Consider the following 23587-nt stretch of genomic DNA (forward strand, 5'->3'; position numbering starts at 1 on the left):
ACACATTCATTTATCACCACTCCTAAGCTGTATAATTTAGTGGTTAAGAGTTCCAACTCTAAAAATCGAACTGTCTGTTTTCAAACTATCTTGCTACAGTCTGTGCATAAGTTAAACAATTTTGTAAGACCGAAGTTATTTCAATGGCAAAATGGAGATGCCAACAGTCTCCATGTCACAGTTTTACTGAGATGGTCCTTACTAAACACTTAACACAAAACCTGGCACCCAGTGAGCGTTAAAACTGGTGCTATCCCTTATTATTATGCTCATCACATTTGCTTCTTCATAAATAGAGTTTCTTTGAGAGCAGGGACTACATCCTAATCATCTCTGTTTTCCCAGGGCCTGCTTTGGTGCCTGGCACACTGGGAACTCCATGCACGTCTGTTGAATGAATGGGATCCAGAGCTTCTGCCCTTCAGAGTTCACCGTCTCACGGATGAGCCAGACTTGCCCAAACAGCTTTCTCTACAGAGCACTGTAATAAGCGCTACCCTGGGTGGGGCATGGCCAGGATTTCTTCTCCTGGAGGCCTACAGGCTTGTTCCCTGGAACCTCCCAGAGAGGAGAGAAAGAAAGGCAGAACACAGAATATCATTAGGCAGAACCACAGGTGAGCACACTGAGTAAATCAATCAAGTGATCTATGTGGTTGGATTAAATGATAAATTCAGAGGGCGTCTGGCCTTCCACAGTGGTTTTTTTCAAAGTAAATCTGTTGTGATGACCAGTCAAGGAATCCTGACCTTATGCTGAGTCAGAGTGGGAGTAAGAGAGAGAGAGGAAAACCAGATTAAATATTTAATGAGAGGATTTGAAATGATGTTAGTGTCTCCCACATGGTGAGTTCTGGATGTAAATTCTGGTTAAAGGGGTCAGGCCACACTGCCACAGTGTGTGTGCTTTTACGTCCAAAGCTCATGTTCATGCGTCTGTATAACAACAGATTCCCTCGATTCACATAAACTCTGAAGAGTCACCTCATCCTCCAAAATGTCTAATGGAGAAAGCTGGGTTGGGCCTAATGGCCTGAACCAAGCGTCGGGCTCAGACTTACAGAGCTTCTGCACACTTCTCTTCTGTCTGTCAAGGGACAGGCATAGTTTTGTACTTAGTAAAATGCACAACTAAGTATCAGCGCATGGAATTAGTGTCATGATCTACTTCATTCCTGAGAAGAAAAGCAATCCCTATGCCTTTAGACAAAACCCCAAGCCACTAGAAAACGTGGGAAAATGAGGAAGAACCATAGACGTAGGAGAACCAGAACTTCGTTACTGAAACAAGACAAAACTTAAGGAACTGTCTGGGGCATCGCCTGGAATATTTACTACTAAAGTAACCACTAGGTAAGTGTGGCAGTCAGCATCCAGGTGACAAAGGCCTGCTGTCCCAGCATGCAGCCTGTGAGCAGACCATCTGAAAGGTGCAAAGTCACTCATAAGCTCCCAGTGATAAACAGCATTTGGACAGACAGATTAAGTAACCCAAGATCGAAATTTAAAATCCTACAGGGAATACAGCAGATGAAACAACTATTTTCAACTTGCATTTCCTTAACTCTTTAAGGAGCAATTTTTCATGCTAGGGTTATTTCTCTACTCAAAATGGTGATCACTTGGAAAGTCTGATTTATGCTTTTTCAATTTAAATCAAGTAAAATCTCTCTATGTAACTCGTGAATCAAATCCAAAATTTAATAAACTAATCAATCTTCAAGAATTGAACCTAAACCTAAACTTGGAAATACCTAAAATTGGAAATACCTTCTCAGTGTCACTAAATGAATAGTCACTTAGGCATAAACTGATAGAACCAAACCCACCCAATTAAAATCAGAACGTGTTATGAAACTCTGGTTCAGACTGTAATATAATGAACTAAAAAATATCAGAAGTATATTTCCAGACCATTTTTCAAAATGGTGAACTTCACAAAAATTTAATAACTCAGTTTTATTGACAATTTCTTAATATTGCCATAATAAGTTTTCTTTAGTAGATGAACCTGAGTTTACTACTATTTCACTAAAGCCAACTGTCTTTCCCTCTTTTGTGACGGAGATACTAAGCTACAGTGCTTCCCGGTGTAACTAAAAGCTTACATCTATGGCACAGTTGGCTGGAGCTATAAGCGCGGTCTGTGGTGAAGCAAAGCAGACAACACTGTGTAGAAAACCCATCACCTTAGTGTTAATAGCACCATGGTACGTACGAAAAATCCAGGGGCTATTTACAAAAACCAATCAATAAGTAGGAGATTTGTTCATTTGTAAGTCACCCATTGAAATAGTAAGCAAAAGGCAGAGATTCTTTGAGATACTCATAAGAGATACTCCAAAATTTAATAAACGAATCAGTCTTCAAGAATTTAACCTAAACTTAAACTTCCTTCAAAGATCTATACCTAGCCTACTACTAATAGCAGCACCTCAGAAGTGGTTCGTTGGTCTATAGAATTAACAATGGATTTAAGGAAAGGCAGCCTAAGGAAGAGAGATACAGAAAGAAATTCCCAGGTGATAAGTGTCCTTTTTTTCACCAAGAACTTGGTTCCTTGAATACAACCAGAGAAATTTAGAAAACACTTGTGTCTAGTGGGCAAATGCACACCGGATGATAGCCTACTTGAAAGAGGGAAACATAACCTTCAAGTTGGGTCTAGGGTTAGACTATTTAAATACCTTTCACTTATCTGAGCTCTTCCCTCATTTGTAAAACGGAGAAGATTATAATATATACTCCCTAGGATTCCGATGAGCTAAGCACTCTGTATAAGTTGGTTCTAATTGTCATTATGATGCCATCATCAGCTCGGCGTCATAGCCTTGTTTCATCGCATGAAGTCATTTTTCGTTTTCCTATTCTATTCGCATCAACTTTCAAATCAGTATGTCTCCGATGTCACTTCAACAAAATTCAAGACTTAATTTCTAGAATACTAAATTGTGTTTGAGGTACTATACCGAGGAGGATAAATAAAGTCCATTCCAGAGAACTCCACAAAGCTCCAATAAAGCAGAACTCTAATTCTTCAGACTGTAGCGACTGTCAGAAGGTCTGCCTTAGGATAAAGGGAAACTTGTCTCTACTGAAGTTCTACTAATTCATCTTAACTCCTATCGACTTACGGAGCTGGTTAATCTATGCCATCTTCTATATAACAGGTCTTCAAGTGTTAGAAAACAGCTACTGTGTAGGATCCTAGCGAAGGCTTACTTTCTCTGTCCGAAATATTCCCCATATCTTTAACGGTTCCATATATGACACTGTTTAAAGAAATGAGAGAGGATGCTCCTTGCCTCCCAGATCATTTGTTCCTTGTCTTGCAGCTAGTGGTATTAAAAGGGCACTTTCTTTGTACTTCAAGGGGAGGAGACTAAGATCTTGGGAGGCTCGGGAGGCAACACACCCCCACACACACTGACTAGCAGTCACTTGCCATTGCCCTGTTCTGGGGGAGGTGGTCCAAACCGACGTCTGTGTAGTTACTGTACACCGAGGAATCTTGGAATCATTGTTACATTATTCTTCTTTTACCAATAGGCTAAAGGAGTAGAAGCCTAAGAAAATCTGATTAGGATGGACTAAATAGTAAAGTTCTGGTTTTAAACTGCCAACAGGCCTTTTATAAAACGACATTTGATACATTCTTAATCTACATGGCTGAAAACTTTTTGAAGACAATTACCATTACAAGTATGGAACTGTTCTCTGGCCATAATTCACAACAAAGTAAAAATAACCACCTGGATCGCTAATACAACAGCTTCCTCATCAGGTTCCCCAAGGCCAGTGTCTTCCTGTTCCCATTTACTCTTCACAATACTTCGGAAAAACAAAGCTGATTATGCTACTGTGTTTCCCCGAAAATAAGACCCAGCCCACCATCAGCTCTAATGCGTCTTTTGGAGCAAAAATTAATATAAAACCCCGTCTTATATTAAAATAAGACCGGGTGTTATAATATAATATACCCGGTCTTATATAAGACCAGGTCTTATATTAATTTTTGCTCCAAAAGACACATTAGAGGTAATGGTCTGGCTAGGTCTTATTTTGGGGAAACACGCTATATCCCTGCTTAAAACTCTCTCCTGGTTTCCTTAGTTGCTTAGCTGATAAGATACCAACCCTCAAACTGAGAATCAAAATCCTGCACCACTTTCCCAAACCTGCCTTTCTGGATCTCAGATAGCTGTTATCCCACTATGCCTGCTTCATCATGCTACAGGCTCCAAGCCTACCTCAGCTGTGTAACTGAGAGCTTTTAGTCCAGGCAACAGAGGTGGCCTAATACACCTTTACAGCTCACCACTGTTAAGAGTTGAGTGGCTGGGACCACCAAGAACCCACCTGCCACCATCTTCTCAGAACCTGGAGCCCTTGTTCTTACCTGTTCTCTGTACAGCAGAATGCACTTCCCCTAAATCCTCTGCAAATCTCACCAAGTTTAAGACCTGGATCAAATGCTACTCTCTCTGGGAAGCCTTTCTCCATTTTCCTAGGTAGTAGACCTTAGTCCTCTGTGCTCTTGTGGTCTTACGTCCTATCTCTCTCTGTAAGAGCAATTACCAATTTATAATGTAATTTTTATTGTTTCTACATTTCTTTTAATCACTTACTTGATTATAAGCTCCTCTGGGGTCCCAATTGAGGATCTCTGTCTTACTTTTGTGACTTTAGCACCCACTATTGTACACAATGATAATAAATAATGGTTTGTTGAATTAAATAGAACGTTTACTCTGTTTTGGAAAAGAAAACTGAGCAAAATAAGATTCAGGAAAATAATAAAAAGGGAAGGAAAAGATGTTACAGTGGATTTGTCATGACTGATCAGTAGAATTATAAGACTTTGCCAAGTCATAAAAGGTAATGGAGACCCTCAGAATCTCCATTTATAGAGCTAAAGAGATGAAATTTTTATGGGCAATATTTACTCAAGCAACTGCATTAGCCAATTATAATTCTGTTCACTTGAAACTGTCAAATTTTAAAAGTAAAACCAGTGCATTTCTTTATTTATTATCAATTACTGAACATTACTGTTTTTTCTCAATCTAAATACTTCATATATCCAGGGTCCAATTTTTTTATTTTTATATGTTTCTATGTTAATCTGACAAAGTATTTTGTTGGTAAAATGTCTGTTTCTATTTAACAGCTTATCTATAATGAGAAAATATTTTTTTCTTTGAGATTTAAAAGATACTGAAATCGGGCCGGCCCGGTGGCTCAGGTGGTTGGAGCTCTGTGCTCCTAACTCCGAAGGCTGCTGGTTCGATTCCCACATGGGCCAGTGGGCTCTCAACCACAAGGTTGCCGGTTCAACTCCTGGAGTCCCGCAAGGGATGGTGGGCTCCGCCCCCTGCAACTAAGATTGAACATGGCACCTTGAGCTGAGCTGCCGCTGAGCTCCCAGATGGCTCAGTTGGTTGGAGCATGTCCTCTCAACCACAAAGTTACCGGTTCAACACCTGCAAGGGATGGTGGGCTGTGTCCCCTGCAACTAGCAATGGCAACTGGACCTGGAGCTTAGTTGTTGTCCCACAACTAAGACTGAAAGGACAGCAACTTGAAGCTGAACAGCACCCTCCACAACTAAGATTGAAAGGACAACAACTTGACTTGGAAAAAAGTCCTGGAGTACACACTGTTCCCCGATAAAGTCCTGTTCCCCTTCCCCAATAAAATCTTAAAATAAAAAACGATACTGAAAATCTCATAGCCATATTCAGTATCTGTTTACAACTGCCTATTTTTGGGTTGCTATAATTCATGGTACCACAAGTGTGCCCTAATTTAAATATTAACTATATGTGCAGTATCACCCACTATAGCATTTATTGCAGCTGCTGAAAATCTTGTAGCATCCTACCATGTGAAATTAAACAAAGTCTTCAACTGTAAGAAATCTTGGATAGCAACACGAATACCAGTCTTAGGTTGCTTTAGACTTTGTTGATCTCAACTGCTGACACCTCGACATATAGTAGGAATGTTCTCTCCTCACCAGTTCTTTCCTTAAAGCTACAATTTTCTTCTTGGATGAGGAGAATGGGTGTCTATAGCTCTTCAAAAATGAACTTCATTAAGTGCTGATCTTTTATGAATAACTCAACCTAAATAAACCTGGCACTGAATGTTTTACTCCTCTTTATGGGAGGTGAGGAACTGGGTGCCTCTTGACCCACTCCAAGTTTGTTATTTTACTTTAGAGTTGTAAACCATGTGATTGAAAAACAAACCAAACTGGAATATTTCTTTTTTTAAAAAAAATGTTTGAGAGAATGGAGGACTCAATTTGAATTGATGATTTTCCACTAGGGCTAATTCCCCCTGCAGGGGACATTTGGCAATAGCTAAAGACATTTTTGATTGTCACAATTGGCACGGTGCTACTGGCATTTAATGTGTACAGAAATCCAGCCCCCAATTGTTTTCCCGTAAGTAATGTATCATTTTTCCTCTGGCTGCTTTCAATATTTTTTTTTCTTTGTCTTTAGTATTGAGTGTGATTATAATGTGTCTGGGTATGGACTTCTTTGGATTCATCCAGTTTGGGTTTTGCTGAGCTTCCTGAATGTGCAGGTTTATCTCATTTGCCAAATTTGGGTAGTTTTCTTGCAATTATTTTTTTCTGCACACTCTTTCTCTTGTCCCTCTCCTTCAGGGACTCTGCTGACACAAATGTCAGACCTTCTGACATTGTTCCAAATGTCCCTGATGCACTATTTTTTTTCAATCTTTTTTCCTCTGTGTTGTTCAGATTGATAATTTCTATTAATCTACCTTCATTAAAAGGGGAGGGAACGGAGGTGGGGGTATAGACTGTCACTCACTGTGAGGAATGAGCAAAGAAGTAATGGGATCTGCTTGGAGTTAAAAGGATTACCCCAGTTTTTCCATTTACATATTTGATTAGTCACTTCAAAGGCAACTTGGGAGATAAGGCAGTTGGAGCCCATGTGCAAGCTGCCATCTTGCTCAGAAGTTCCCTAATTTCATGTTTTATTCATTTTAATCATTCTAATACTGTATATTCAAAGCACAGTTTTCAACTGTACTTGGAGAATAGGCTAATTATCCCTTAATAAACAGCACTGGGAGCTGAATTAGTTAATGGATATAGTTTCCCCACTTCTTTATAGTAAACACTGACTGGTGTACTCTGGGCCAAGTTTCTTTAAGTTTTTAGTTTACAATAAATAATTGTTTCCTTGTCTCTTATACAATATGTTCATTGCAGAAAAACTCAGAAATTACAGATAAGTAACCAGAAGAAAATTAGAGTAACTAAGAGAGACCCACTTAAAATAGTTTTGGTCCATGTACTTCCAGATTTTTTTTTTTACCAAAAATAAGTTCCAAGTATGCTTTTTGACGACTGTGCGCAATGTAATTATGGGTTTAACTACTAACATGAGTGTCGGTACTACCACATCATGCTGTATGACAAAATGTCCAACTTACCTGACATCAGCTTTCTAAAAATTGTATCACTTTCCAAGGCAACAAACATACTGTTTCCCTGAAAATAAGACCTAACCAGAAAATAAGCCCTAGTGTGATTTTTCAGGATGACACCCCCTGAACATAAGCCCTAATGCGTCTTTTGGAGCAAAACTTAATATAAGACCTGACCTTGTTTTTGGGGAAACACGGTATATTACCTGCTTAATGTCCTCTTTAAAAGTCTTTAATAAAGCTGTGAACTATTAGAGAATTCTCTTATTTAGTAACTCACCTGCTAAATTTACAGCCAGGTTAATCATACATGTCCTGTTGTCACTAAGTAATAAAGGCAACAATGCAAATGCAAGAATAGCTTAATAAATAACTATTTATTAAGCACTTACTATGTGTCAGCCCTCCTGGTAAGCAACTTATAAATACAAATTAAAACCATTTCCTAAAATAATTCAGAAAACTGCATCATTTCATTGTAAGAAGTTTGGTTTTAATATAGTTCTAGAAAAACGAGCTAGCCATAGGGTCAATAAAACTCAAGAAACCAGGTAGTAGTGTTAGCTTGAACTATTCTCGCTTATTTTTTCCAAGCCCCATCAATAATTAAGCTATCCCTTGAGGCCACCAGAATACCATTTAATTCTTCTGCTACATTGCACTGAAATGCTGTGAAAAAGTTCCTCCTGTTATATTATTTACTATGTTGCATAAGCATACTAAATCACATGTGGTAGCTAAGAAAATAGTCACTTTATTTTTCAGGCAATAGACATTCATTGGTAAATCACAGCCAAGACCGTCTTTACTCCAGGAAGGCAAAAGGTAAGAGTTTAATCAAAAACATGAAATTCTAATGCTACCTTTTGACCTACTAATTCTATTTCAAGGAATGTAGCATAAAAAAATACCATAGATGCGTGAAAGATTTAAATGCCCAACAACAGGAAAATAATATGGCTACGCAGACAGTAAAACACTATGCAGGCATGAAGTTCCCTGTTATAAAAGATTATTTCCACACACAGGAACACAAAAAATATTTTACACAAAAAGGGCAAGTTCCCAAGCTATATGCCATAAAAATCTCAATTTTGTAAACTATATATATGTATCTGTTTGTATACTACACGTATGTTTATCATATAAATACTGGAAAGATATTGCCCAACTTATTAAGAGTACATAGTGTTAATATGGGTGATTGCTATTTACATTTTTAAATTTTTCAGTGTTTTCTAAATTTCTACAATGAATATATGCTTTACATTTAAAAAATAAGACCTTTTCTTTCATATATAGATTGGCAGTCTTCAGATTTTAAAAAACTCTGGAGAGAGAAAACCAAGATGGTACAGTAGGTAAACGCTGTGCTAACTTTTCTCACAACCACATCAACATTACAACTAGTCTACAAAACAAACATTACTGAGAATCACCTAAAATCAAGCTGAACTGAAGACTTTCAACTAAGGACATGTAGAAGAAGCCACCTCCAGATTGGTGGGAAGGGCAGAAATGCGGAACGGGCTGGTCCCACACACATGTGTGACCATTAAACATCGGGAGGGCAATTTTGGCTGTGGGGGTCCCTCACTATCCCCTAGAAGGGCAAGAGATTCCAGCCCCACTCCTGCCCAGTGTTCCGGGGAGAGAAGTCCCCATAATTTCTGCTTGTAAAACCCAGCAGAGATTGTGTCTGAGTGACAATGAATGCAGCTGCACTCACAGGCACCCCTCTTAAAGGTATTGCACTCGCACTTACCCACCAACGGAATCACTAGCTCTGAGCTCCAGCACTGGGGCAACAGCTGGAAAGGCAGCAGGGACATATGGTGGGGAATTGAGTTGTCTGGCTTGGGACAGGGGCTGGAGAGGCGGCTTTATCCTGGATAGGGGAACTAGTGGAGGCCATTGTTTCTTTGTTGAGCCCTCCCCCTTCCCGACTTGTGAACACAGGCAGCTGCCAGTCTCCGCTGTTCATTCGCCCGACCTGGAAATGGGAGACCCAGCCCCATCCAACTTTCGAGTACACCCCAGACACTTGCAGTGGCTTTTTCATGCAGACCACCTCCCTTGTTTCAAGCTACTGACTTTCCTAGGGGCTCTCAAAGGTTCACGGAACCCAGACAAGCAGCATCTGGCTTGAGTGTGTCCTGTAGCTCTGGCTAAGCAGCCCTAAACGGGCACTAGTGGCAGCCAGACTTGGTTTGTGGCTTCACCTCTCAAGGCGCTTCCAAGCACAACACAGGCAGCAGCTATCTGCAGATTTCATACTGGCTCCCACTGGGTGGTGCCCGGTGGGGCACGGGCTGTGGCTGAACTTGACCTACAGCGGATCACCTCCAAGGTGGTGCTGGGGCTGGTGCCCCCAGTGGCCAGTTTTAAAACGAGCTGGAGCATTACCCAGCCGCCTCCGAGTATGACACACCCAAGCAACGGAATGGGCAGGCACCAGAGTCCTGCTGAGGCAGATCCTGCTCTGTAGGATCAGCCCCTGCATAACAATTCTTACACTGTAGTCAAGGCCAGTCTTCACAACCAGTGAGCCCAAGGGTCATCCCTCACAGTGATGTGCAATTATCAACCAAGGCTCAACAACAAGAGGAGGGCACACACCACACACACAAGGGACACACCTGGAGTGCATGGCTCAGGTGACTAGAAAGACTGCGCCATTGAGCCCCCCAGCACACCTACTACATAAGGCCACTCTACTAAGACCGGAAGACATAGCAGCCCTACCTAATACACAGAAACAAACACAGGGAGGTAGCCAAAATGGGGGGGGACAGGTCACAAATAAAAGAAAAGAACAAAGCTCCTGAAAAAGAATTAAATGAAATAGAGATAAGCAATCTATCAGATGCAGAATTCCAAATACTGGTTAGCAGAATGCTCAGTGATCTCAAGGAGAACTTCAACAGAAAAATAGGAAGCATAAACATGGAGATGAAAACCATGAAAAAGAACCAGTCAGAAATAAAGGATACAATAACGGAAATGAAGAATATTATTATAGGGAATCAACAGTAGATCAGATAAAGCTGCGTATCCAACCAGTGATCCAGAAGATAAGGTAACAGAAAACACCCAACCAGAACAGCAAAAAGAAAAAAAGAATCCAAAAATTGAGGAGAGTTTAAGGGGTCTATGGGACAATATAAAGCGTACCAACATTTGCATTATAGGGGTACCAGAAGAAGAGAGAGAGCAAGGAATTGAAAACCTATTTGAAGAAATAATGACAGAAAACTTCCCTAACCTGGTGAAGGAAATGGACATACAAGCCTAGGAAGCACAGAGAGTGCCTAACAAGATGAACCCAAAGAGGCCCACACCAAGACACATCATAATTAAAATACCAAAGGTTAAACAGAAAGAGAGAACCTTAAAAGCAGCAAGAGAAAACCAGTTAGTTACCTACAGGGGAACCCCCATAAGACTGTCAGCTGATTTCTCAACAGAAACTTTGCAGATTACTAGAAAGTGATGAAATATACCAAGTGATGGAAAGCAAGGTCCTACAACCAAGATTACTCTACCCAGCAAAGCTATAATTTAGAATTGAAGGACAGATAAGGAGCTTCCCAGACAAGAAAAAACTGAAGGAGTTCATCACCACTAACCAGTATTACAAGGATTCTTATATAATCTGTCATTCTTCCTTTCAAATTAGGCCACACAATCAACAATACCGAAGTGGGTTAATTTAATTCTTGTGAGTCTGAATCTGATAACCTGTGGCATTTATGCCAAAATGGGGTAATGCTCAGTGACTTGGCACCAATCTCTGCTGCTTAGAAGCCCCAGCTATAACTTGGATGACTGACAGATGTTGTTGCCTCATCCAAAACTATCATTCTTCAGGATTTTCATAAGAAATAAATAGGGCCAAGAACGATAGTGTCCTACTGTGTTTCCCCGAAAATAAGTCCTAGCCAGACAATCAGCTCTAATGCGTCTTTTGGAGCAAAAATTAATATAAGACCTGGTATTACATTATATTTATTATATTACATTATTATATTATATTATATTATATTATATTATATTATATTATATTATATTATATTATATAGACTTGGTCTTATAGTAAAATAAGACCTGGTCTTATATTAATTTTTGCTCCAAAAGATGCATTAGAGCTGATTGTCCAGCTAGGTCTTATTTTCGGGGACACAGGGTAATTCTCAGAAATTTTGACCTATGCACTGAGTAACGTCCCCAGTTACCACCAAAAGACAGCAACAGTCATAGTAACTATGAACTATCTAAGACATTGGGCAAATATAAGAATGTATGCCAGCTAACATTACTCTACAATTTATATCTCTGAGCCTTTTGTTTCCATATCCCTGAAATGTGGATTATAATACCTGCTCATTAGGCAGCTGTAGGGATGTGTATAGTAATGAGTAAAAAATGTAGAGCACAGTGCTTGGTGCACAGTGTACAGATGTCATTATTACTGGTGAAGAAACAAAATAAATTATACTTGTACACATATTTACGCAAACCAAAGAAGGACAAAAACATCAATAATCAAAAAATATCCATGGGGATATGACAGACTTCAAGATAATTTAAAACACACAGAGATAATTTAACATATTCCCATGCTACCATTTTATGGCACTCCCTCAAACTACATACTTCTATCAACATTCTTAAAATTGGTAAATAAGATCAAAGGATAGGTGCTTAAATAAAGTGATGACTGCTAGCCGGCTGTGATCTTTTCTGCAACTGTGACTGCTGACATTATTTACAGTTTTTCGTGTAGCACATGAACTGCATACTTTCTGGCGGCAACACCAAACAGATGCAGAACACTCTTTTTCAGCATGAGTCATGGAAAGAAGGCAGCGAAATCTCATCACTCCAGGAGGCAGGGCTGGAAAACAGGGTAGGCGGCACCCCAGCAGCTCTTGTTCTTTGAGAAAGAAGTGAGGGCTGGCAATGAAACAGACCCATGTGTACAATGAGTCTCCAATTCCTGACCTCCTAAAATGGCAAAGCAGAACGTAAGAGAGTAAAAGCAAAGTCCTACTCTGTCCATGCTTATGTTGTCCATACATGATGGAGGGTCTAGAACAGAATACCTCTTATTGTTGAATGAATGAAGAAATCAGTGATGCCTCAGAGTTAAGACTCTCCATGTGAGGTAGATTTGGGGGAAACTGACAGGCATGGGGGACTGAACAACACAGGTATTCCCTGGGTTATTCCTGATTTCCCACGAACTGTTGAAATGTGAGGATCAAACTTTTAATTCCGCTACAAGCAAAGATGCTGTGAGACCATTGCTCAGAATCCACTTACAAATATGGTTTGGAACAACATAATAAGTGATGTGCAAATAACTTGTGATGATCTAGACATGTTTATCACAGTTGTGCCATATATTCTCCTTAGAATGAGGACACATTTAGTATAATGTCTAGTATAATTTCACATTACATAATAATAATTATGATTATGATTGTATGGAGTAAGTATACACGATATAAGTTCGTAGTAATAAAGATAACAGCTGAACACTAGTTTGGAGTTATTAAGTCCAGACACTGGGCTAAGTGGCTTTCCATGTATGACTATGAATCCTCTAAACAATTACGTGAAATAGGTTACTATATCTACTTTATGCATGTGGAAACTGAGGCTTAAGAAGTTTACAAATACCTCCAATTCCACAAAGCTACTAACAATGGCAAAACCAAGACTCACACCCACAGAGTTAAAAGATGAATCACTATGTTATTCTGACCAACAGGCTTCATTTATAGCTCGACAGGCCTAAATATGAAATAATCACTATTTAAATAATTAGGTGTTGCTTTTGTTGTTTTTAAAAAGCTTCACTTTCTCTACCTGTTGAAAACTCTGCCAAATGTAGGCAACTATTTTTATAACTGGTTCTGATGTGATTAAAATGTAAGTCTTGAAGTTGTTCCCTAAACCTATCCATGGAATTAGGTGTCCCTATATGTATCTTTTTGATTATTATATCCATTTGGATACAGAAAATATTCTTAGAATTATCTGTTCCAAATTCTTTACTTGATACAACATTTTGGGTAAAGGGATTCTCTATCATTGACTCACTTGAGTAGGATACAGCTGTGTAAGAGGCCCAACCTGTCAAGCTCCCATCATCTGTTTGGATCTCCAAAGAGATAGGGAGTATTTCTGAAAAATGAGGAAGTCTTAAAGTCTCCCAAGAAGAACAGCATTCTGCTCACTAAGGACTCCATTGCAGTTTGAAAGGTCATTTCATACTGGTTCTGATGATTGCTTTCTGTTCTGAGAGCAAATAGAACCATAACAATGCAAGAAGAGCTGGAAAAGAGGAAGGTTGGTGATCAAAAAAAATGCAGAAATGACTCGTCTAAAGATCTTTGAACTTGGTAGGTAAGGGTCTGGCTTCCTGTTCTTTCAGATGACAAATGTGTCCTAATGGGCTCATCTGGCTCCTCAAAAAGCTCACCTCTCTCTCCCCTTTGCCCTTTAGCTCTCTCCTTTCTTTTTCCAGCAATAATATTCATAGAAAGGTGGGGTGTGTAGCCTGCTGCGTTTGCTTGAGGAAGGTAGAATCTGATACCTGTCATAGTAATGACTGTTAACTTTCCAGTGGTCAACAATAGTCAGAAGAAGACCCATTAAAGGCCAAAGTAACCACTATAAATCGATGGTTTCCAAAGACTGTAATTCTTTGAATCCCAGAAAATCTTGGTAAGAAGAAACTACTAGGTAGCAAACAAATGAGCACGTCTGATGTGTGTGTGTCTTTACTGTATGTTCTCTAGTCCTTCTCTTCAAGAGCCAGGCACTCATTCCCCCACTGCAGGGAATACTGGTTGCTGACTACTGAAACTCACGGCTGATCCCTCTCTGGGAATTACCCTCCACCAAAGGGAGCTGCCTCACCCCAAGATTACTTAGCCCCATCCCCAGGGCAGCTCAAATCCAGTGACTGAGAAACAAAGCAAATGCCCTTTGCCTGGATTTGAGACAAAAAGAGACAACCTCAAAGGGCCATCCCAGCTGCCAGCATCTATCGGTTCAGCTTCGCGCTCTGCCTGGTCCTGCCTTCCACACTCCCTCAGAGAGGAGGGCAAGCTCCTGAATCTCTTAAATCACCACCAAGCTCACAAAGCAAGTAAACAGAACAGCTGGGAATCAAATCCAAATTCATTTGACTCTCATCTCTAGCTTTCTATCACCTTTGTTAAGCCCTCGATTTTGACTTACAAAATGCAAATTTTAACATCTTAACAAGACATACAAAATCGCTTTTTGTATGACCGTCCTTTTTTTAGCCTCACATCCCATCACTCTCACCCATACAACCTTTAGTCCAGTCACATTAAATTCTTTCCTTTCCCTGAAATAAGTCACTGTCTTGATCTGCCTGATGACCACTGCCCTCTCCTACAGACCTCACAGCAAGTGTTCCCTTTTCTGTGAAGAATTTCCTGACCCTCCAGCCTTCAAGCTCCCACAGTGGGTTGTGCATCCCTTTAGCCAGGTAACTGTTCATTACTATAATGAGTTCCCTGCAGGCAGGGACATGTCTTCCCCAGCAGAGCATTTTGAAGATGTTTTGTTGAATGGATACATGAATTCAATGGAGGCGCTGGTCCCAGAGGCCCTGGCTAAATGGTTGCCAGCACACCCATGACCGGGAAGCGCCATCCAGTGCCATCCAAATCTGGACCAACTGCGACCTCCTTGACCACAAGCACTCATTTTTCTTCACTATCTAGCCTTTCCAAGGCCTAACACTATCTCCTGCTCGGAAGATGCTCCAAAACAAATCAAAACAACAGCAACAACAACAAAAAGAACACTGAACCAAATGAGGTCTTGGCTGAAAGGACTGATGTGTGAGAAAATTACTTCACTTTCATGACTCAGTCTAAACTATTTTTTTTAAGCTGTACTTTATAAGATTACACAGGATATTTCGCTATTTTCTTCTTAATTAATAGGCTCTTAGTTCTAAATTTTTTAAATTTCTCCTTTGTTTGAAACGTTTACCCCGCTATTACTAGAGCAAAAGTTGCCTTGGAGTGTGCTCAATTCCATTTCTCGGTCAGAAATCAAATCTAATGTGGATTCATCGGACACGACTAAGAAGTTTCCCAGCTGGCCTGCTTAACACTACATCTTTGTTTTAAGGGGCCCCTTTGAAACATAAATATGTCATTAATCTACAACGTGTTCCTCCCCGCCCCCCACTTTCTGAAACTAATAATTACTTACTGAATAGAGGTACAGATATTGGTATAAACACCAAACACCACTAGCACAAAGCTGAGGTGGAGGTTGGGGGAACCCTTGTCCTACAAACATAAAAACTGAAAGCCAGTCTAATTGGGCAAGTAGCTGCATTCTCTTCACAGGAAATGGTCCAATTTTGTTATTGTTCTCAACAAAAATGTCCAAACAACAAAAAAATTGCTGAGAGCTGGCTGAAACTAGTAACAATGATAAGAAGCCATAAAAGCCCAGTTCCTTTTTTTTTTTTTTTAAATGGATTTGGGAAAGAGGAAGCTCTCTGGCATGTAAGGGACAGAATTTTCTGTGCCCTGTGGACTTTTTTTCATGTCACTCCAGCACAGCCTCTGCTGCCGATCTGGTGGGGAGTGAGAAGAAATTGTGATAACATTTTCCTGAGAGAGCAGCACATCTGCTTATCGTGTTCTTCACAAGTCTCTGATCATGTGTGAACCTCAAACACAAAATGTAAGCCTTTTCCTCTCTCGATCTGTTTTTTCCTAACTGCAGACAGTCCGTTACTAACTGCAGAAAGGCAACTGGTGATACACCTCATTTTAAACTTTTGCTCACATTGTTCAGGTCACAGATTCAGGGATTTCACTCCTCCCGTATGCTTGCTCAGGCTTAACTTTTTATTCTGTGTCTTTAAAAGCTTCATTCATTTACTTTTGTACCTAAAAGGGAGTCCACTTAAGTGCTTAAGGCACCAGCCCTTTCTCTGTTGTGGCTACAGGCAGAGCAGTTTCAGGAAGGCATACGAGAGCAGGACTGATGGAGAGCACCTTTTTAAACATCCTGGTGGAATCCTCACTTATCTGCATGAACCGCATAATCACGTTGTTCAGATAGATGTCACTCAAGGTTGCATGGTCTTTGCTTTCTCTCCTCACTTGGTTCAGGAGCAAGTACCAGCAGTTCACTGGAGACAACAAGTTCTGGTCTTTCCTAAGAAGTAAAGAAAGGCAGAATTACCATCAGTTTCAACACCGCCCCAAGCAGCTGAGGGAAGGCACCAAGGCATACGAGGAGCCCGGTACGGTGCAGGTATGGTGGCTGTTATTTCTCCTCTGGGCATTGCTCATGCCAGGACATTTGACAGGCAGCCGAACAGGCTTCCAGGCTGTGACAGCAGAGCCAGCAATTCCCAGGGCTTGGAAGAAAGAACCAGGACCAAGAACGCCAGTCAAAACCCACACTCTGGAGCCAGTCGTGGGACCCTCACACACAGAGTACTCAGGCAGCCCTTCAGCCTTAAACACCCACTGAAGAAGGCAGTTCGTGTTTACACAAAAATCTACAGACTCAGACAAACCGGTGTGCCACTGCACACAAAGTCTGCTTTGAGCGTTCTGCCTGTCGTTGGAAAAGCGATGTGGCTGGGTATGCTTTCCATGGGACATAAATTTGAGGGTTAGTTATTAATCCTCTCCTTCCAAAGAATCAGGACGATATAACATTGTCTCAAGGCCCATGAACAGAACCAAGAAGTTTGCTGGCTTATAACTTGTCACACATCCTGTTTAAGCCCATTGAACTATTTCAGATTTATAACTACTCCTTGTTTACTCTAGATGATAAAGCGAAAAGCGAATGTAAACAACAAAAGAAGATCTGTAAAAAAAATCTTAAAGGAAAACTCCGAACAAAAACAGTGACCAACTGGGATGTTACTGCTTAAAAAAAAAAAAAAAAAATCACACACAACTCTGAATATTAATTAAATTAGGAAAGAAATCAGTAAGTCAGGTTTTTCTGCCAGTAAGTCCCTCAGATTCAGAATTTCGCGCTGCAGCAAGTCAGAACCCTCTCTGGAATACAGAGGAAGGAGAGGATAGAGGTAGGAATAGGTATAGGGAAAGAAACCCATGATCGAGGGTCTTAGCACTTATACCCAGGAGAGAAGCCACCCCCAGCTGGCACATTAAGACTCACACACACCCACACACCTGGAGAACCCCAAGTTTTTCTCAAAGCTCTCAGGCACGGGGCAGGGATTGTATGGCAGACAAACAGTGCCTTTCTACTGACATTCTGTTTTTTGTTTTGTTTTTTAATATGGAATGCTTCACGAATTTGCGTGTCATCCTTGCACAAGGGCCATGCTAATCTTCTCTGTATTGTTCCAGTTTTAGTATATGTTCTGCCAAAGCGAGCACTCTACTGACATTCTTTATCCACCCTGCCCAAGAGGGAAATGTTACTTTATATGAACTTCTATGTATATCCCTTATGTTAAAGTAGCCCGTAAATTATTTGATAACATTTCACACATTTTTGTATCCTTACATAATGCCCATAATAAGCATTAAATAAATGTTATTTCATTCACTGCATAAACATTTGTTATTGCCTTAAAAATAGTAGTAGTAATAATAGTAATAGCAGTCATCGTTTACTGAACACCTACTGTAAGAAGCAGCTCAGAGGTCAAGAGCATGGAATATAGACCTACACTCAGGTTCAAATCCCAGAACCACCACGTACTAGCTATGTGATCTTGGCCAAATTATTTTAACCTCTCTGTGCCTGTTACTTCATTTGCAGAATGGGTAAAATAACAGAATATTGTGGAGATTATTTAATATACACTTTTGCATGTTAACTAAAATGTCTTAGATCCACCAAGTGCGAGATAAAGTTAGCTCTTTTAATTCAGGGGCTGATCTAAAGACTACACATATTAACTCTACTGAATTCTATCATTTAAGGCAGAGATCCTTTGTACCCCCTCTATCAATGAGAGAACTGAAGCTTACTTATGAAGGTGCAGTGATTTCCTGAAGACCAAACTAGTGTCAGAGTCTTTGAGTCCAGGGAGGCTGATCCAAGCCCTTGGTCTTTCCACTGTGCAGTGGTAACATGAAGCCAAGGATTGTTCTACACTAGGAGCCCGGCAAAAGTGAGTAAGAGCTAAACTCCAAAGTCAAGCATAAATGACTGGTAAGGTTACAGTGTTCAAGATTCCACATTTGTCTTCAGAGGAGAAAGAATGTTGTGGCAGACCCCATGCCAGCTATCAATCGCATCAAGAAATGTCAAATTTCTCACTAATGGTCATATCGTCTCATTTTACAAGCTAGGAACTGAAGGCTCAGAGAGGTTATAAAATTTGACCAATGTCACACAGTAAAGGCAGTATTCAAACCAGGTCTGTCTGACTTTCCCCACCCCCGGCAGTTTTTGTGAGCTATTTTTGTGACATATAACACTGTATAAGCTTAAGGTGTACAGCACAATGGCTTGACTTACATAAATTTGTGAAATGATTACCTGTCTGACTCTTTAATAAAGCTTGTCTTTGAATTTTTCCTAATCCTGAATTGTCCTTTGTAGATTTATTATTCATTTTATCTTCAGTCCCATATTCAATAATAAACTACTCAACTCAAAGAAAATTCCAAGTTGCTTACCTTTTGAAAAAAAAACTGTAATAGTTAACAAAGACAGTTAACAGGAAAAACAAAAAGTGGCAACTGACCCACTAAGGGACCGGACTGAGGTGCACGGGCCCATGCATATTTTCAATTCACAACCAATTACCAAGTTCAGAACACAGAAGACAACATTCAAAAATGTTTACTGAATGGAGGAATGGGGCTGTCTTCCTATGTGCAATGACTTTAAAAAGGGACAGTTACAGTAAATGTGAATATAGTACTGGCTCCAGTCTCCACTTTCTAGCTCCAGCCTCTGTCAAGTACATTTGACATTTGTTTACCCTGGAAGTCATCCCTAAGATTTAATTCTACGCTGGCCCAACACCAGAGGTTAAAGTCATCCCCCCAAAAAAGGCATTCCCCATCCAGAATAGTTTTGCATTTGCATCTGCCAAAGTACCCCAGGCATAGTGTCCACACTACCTCTTGTGCAGCATCAAGAGCCACAGAGGGGTATAAAATGCAACCGCAAAGACGACAGTGAAGGCAAGGACAGGCACCTCTGCAGCCCCCACTGGGCAGACAGGCCTCCTGTTGTCACCCGGGGTGGGGTGGGGGTGGGGGATGGATGGTTTTCTGTTTCATCATTTCCCTGAGATAGCTTTCTTCTGGCCCTGGTTTTAGACTGGGATGCAATGCGATAAGGTTGGTGGTGGCGAAGCCCTCATTTCCCACTCTTTACCTTGCCCCGGCCTCATCTTCTGGCCCCAAGGGGGACTACCACGTTAGCTCTAATGCGTCTTTTGGAGCAAAAATTAATATAAGACCCAGTATTATATCATATCATATATCATATCATATATTATAAAGACCTGGTCTTATATTATAGGAAAATAAAACCGGGTCTTCTATTAAGTTTTGCTCCAAAAGACGCATTCGAGCTGATTGTCCTGCTAGGTCTTATTTTGGGGGAAGCACGGTAAATGGCAGATACAACCACCAATTTGATTTTCAGTTCCCTCTTCCTTTTTTGGCCCCTGGAAATTTCCCTTAACTTTCCTATGAGTTCAGTTATACATTTTTAAAAGACTGTCTATTACATTTTAACCAGATTTCTGGGAGTTTTGTGGCAGAAGTATTTTTTAGATTATCTGCTCCACTACATTTCCAGAAATGAAAGACTATGCTGCCTTTTTAGTATCTCCTAACCAAGTCTATTTCTACTGGCAGTACTGCTAGCTCACACCAGAGAGAGCCCCCTACATGGTCTCCCTCTCTCAACAATGGTGTCTTCCCATCCACAATCCTATCTATGGTCTTTGCCATCATTTTAAAATGCTGGTCTGAGTTGCTCACCCTTCTACTCAAAACTCTCTGAAGGCTTCTCATGCCTTTAGGATAAAGTCCAAAATGTTGAGTAGGCTCTACAGGGTTCCATGATCTGGCACAATTTGCACCTGCAGCCTTGCAGCTCCCCACCTCACTACTCACTCCCACTGAATTACTTTCCTGTTCTGCAAAGCTGCCCTACACCCCTTCCCTTCTGGTCCCTCATGCATGATGGGCCCCTTGCCAGGAACATCCTGCTCTGGTCCCCCTAAATGGCCATGCAGTCCTTCACATCTTCACTTATGTATCACTTCTTCCAGGACCTTTCCTTGACTTCCCTTCCCCACCCCCACTATGGGAAGGATTTCTGTCCATCTGTCCATGACATCCTGTGCTTATCCCTGTCGGAGTACTTGTATGCTCTTTTGGAGCTGTCTGCCTACTCGTCTCTCTCTGGCTCTAGGATGTAAATTATAAAGTAAATTTCATTATCAGAAAAAGCAGTCTATTTCTTAAATAAAGTACCATTAATATAAGGTTTAATTAGATTCAATCATAAGCATTTTTTTTAAAAATCATAAGCATTTTACCAAACGTCTTTGTGATAAGCTAGGCTCAACTGTGATGACCATAAACATGATGGGCAGTTGGGGACAAAACGTAAGCAACCCTCACTGCTTATTTTCACATAAAATCACTGCAGAAATCCTGAAGGCTTTGCTTGAAGAATCAGCTATTTTAACTTTGCCCATCCAAATGTCCGCCTGTGGTAGGTATCAACTCCTAGTGTTTTGTAATCAAGAATTATATAAAAGCGTTTTCTTCTTGAATATAAAGTTACCCACAGATATGTGTTTATTGGAAAGAGAAACGTGTCAAGAGAATATTATTAATTTAAAATGTTGTCAATTGATGTTCATAAATTATAAACACAGATGGCTGCTCTTATCTATGGGGACACGCCAATTAACAGCTTATCAGACAAAAAACGGCAAATTCTAAAACCAACAAGGGTGGTAACAAGGTGGACATCATCTCGGAAAGGTGACCCCGAGTCTAGTCTCTCTTACTTGTACTGCTGGTGATCCTTAGTGCTTCTGGTTTTTGCCATGAACCTTTCTGCTAACTTCTCTAGGTTCCGAGAATATTCCGTCTCAATTTCTGCTTTTTTCCGAAAGAAATCTTGCAGGTCCTGGAGAAGCTGAACTCGCATCTCTGTTTGCTGCTCCAGGCATTTTTGTTGTTCTACCAGTTGAGCTCGAATTTCTAAGGAGAGAAGAGAATCCATTTGATGAGTCCACGAAAATTACCGTGGTGTGCTGGTTTGTACAAGAGACAAGTAATGGATCCTAATATACATTTAGCTCTGTATCGGACCGTTATGAGACTGCTGTGTCCAGTCGGTTCTTTAAATCAAGTCCATGCTGACCCTTTAGAAGAATGACACAAGCCTCAGGAAAAACGTTAATAAATTAGAAACATGGATTACATTCGCAATGCCACAAACATGCCCGGAGTCATTAGGGGAAAAAATGAAAGCCTGTCAGATAACAATTCGTAACATGTGATATCTTTGGGTAGCTGAGCACATTGTAATTTTTTCCAGCAGCATTTTACCTCAACTATCCCTTTGAGTGTGAATGGCAAAGAAGTGAGCATCATTTCTGCCAGACTTCTGAACCACCACGCAGTTGCCAGTTGGCACATATGGACACTGACATCTGGTAATTTTTATGTACTGCAAAAATTCCTAGTTCATAAAACACGTAGCTTCAGGGTTCATAGGGATGCTGTGGCTAAAAATAATTTCTTTCTACATCCAAATAATCCATTTATAACGCGGCAATCCCTGGATTCTGCTCTATTATTTCGTTCATGAAGAACTCTTCACTTGGACACACTATTCGAAGTAACAGCCTTATTGACACATATATTCCTGAAAAGAATTCTTCCACCATTTTAATACATTAGGAACAGGAACGTCAGTAATTTAGCGACTTAGGAAAAACACAAAAGCTGAAGTATGTGTTATAAAATTATCTGTAAAGAACTATAACAATGGAACATGTGTTTTGGAAAATGAGACACAGTAACGAATAACCACTGATTTGTTTTTGTTCTCAGATCCAGGACTCACCTCCAAAGACAAGAATATTCATATTGGAAAACTTCTCTATTTTGTCTTGCCCAGTGTCAGTGCACATTCCCCGAAAGTGAGGGCTGAATCTAATTCAGTGGAGTTAACAGAAATCAGTGTCCAAATAACACCACCTCAATTTCTTCATTTTTCAATAGACAAAGACTGAGTTGATTACATAACAGAGGGTGTCAAAAAAATGTATACACATGTTAAGAAAGCAAGAAATTGTATTAAAATTACGCTGATGGTCACCACTTTGAGCACCTCTTGTAATTGCAGAAGTCAAACGTGACTTGTATTCATCTTTTGTTATCGGTATATACTGAGTATTACAATTTTAACACAGCTTTTTCCTTTCTTAAAAATGTGTGTACATTTCTTTGGCACCTCTGTATAGGCACACACTTGCCCATGTTTAATTAAGTTCATTAACAGTGGGATGGTCAAGTTCTGAATGGGGAGTCAGGAAATTGGCTCAACTTAATAATCGCTAATAGTAATTAAACACTTTCCATGCTATACCCTACTAAAGTAAGTAGTAGTATATCCCTATTTTATAAATAAGAAACTGAACTTTACGGAGGCTGAATACTTCATCTAGGGACTTCAGCTAGTAAGAAGCACCCCTAGGCCCCTAACCCAGGTCTGCTGGTCAAACAGAACACTGACGCCCACCTTCCATCCATGCAACATGTGTTGAGCACTGACATCCTGGCAAAGAAGATACAGCAACTGTGAAACAAAGTTTCTGCCCTCCCAGTAAGGTTATGTTCCAGGCAAAACTGTTCCAGGGGAACCTTGGCAGAAGATAGGGAAATATTTGTCAAGCACTCTCTCTTGGTTTCTCTGCTTTTAGATTGGGGGCTCCACTCATTCATCTCACAGAATGTGGTGAACACAAGAGTGGAGACGTTATTATAGGCTTTTCACTACCATGAACAGCACCTGGCTTTTTCAGTCACTCAGAGTACCCGTTTTTCAAT

The 23587-nt window shown here is 40.4% G+C and overlaps 1 protein-coding gene and 1 non-coding gene across 3 annotated transcripts in view; both read right to left on the reverse strand.

Moving 5' to 3' along the window:
* Nucleotides 1-23587, reverse strand: part of SRGAP1 (SLIT-ROBO Rho GTPase activating protein 1) — a 244840-nt gene that overhangs the window by 110553 nt on the left and 110700 nt on the right. For both annotated transcript variants that reach the window (XM_019732457.2, XM_019732456.2), the window contains exons 2-3: nt 21535-21730; nt 16541-16703 (exon numbers count right to left, since the gene is read on the reverse strand). In XM_019732457.2, the coding sequence (XP_019588016.1) occupies nt 16541-16703; nt 21535-21730 (359 nt within the window). The remainder of the gene's footprint in view (nt 1-16540; nt 16704-21534; nt 21731-23587) is intronic.
* LOC141570348 (U6 spliceosomal RNA) lies at nt 17808-17914 on the reverse strand. The gene has a single exon (XR_012494343.1). It is a non-coding gene; the product is annotated as a U6 spliceosomal RNA (small nuclear RNA).

The sequence above is a fragment of the Rhinolophus sinicus genome, linkage group LG02 (genome assembly GCF_036562045.2).
Source record: "Rhinolophus sinicus isolate RSC01 linkage group LG02, ASM3656204v1, whole genome shotgun sequence".
Taxonomy (NCBI): domain Eukaryota; kingdom Metazoa; phylum Chordata; class Mammalia; order Chiroptera; family Rhinolophidae; genus Rhinolophus; species Rhinolophus sinicus.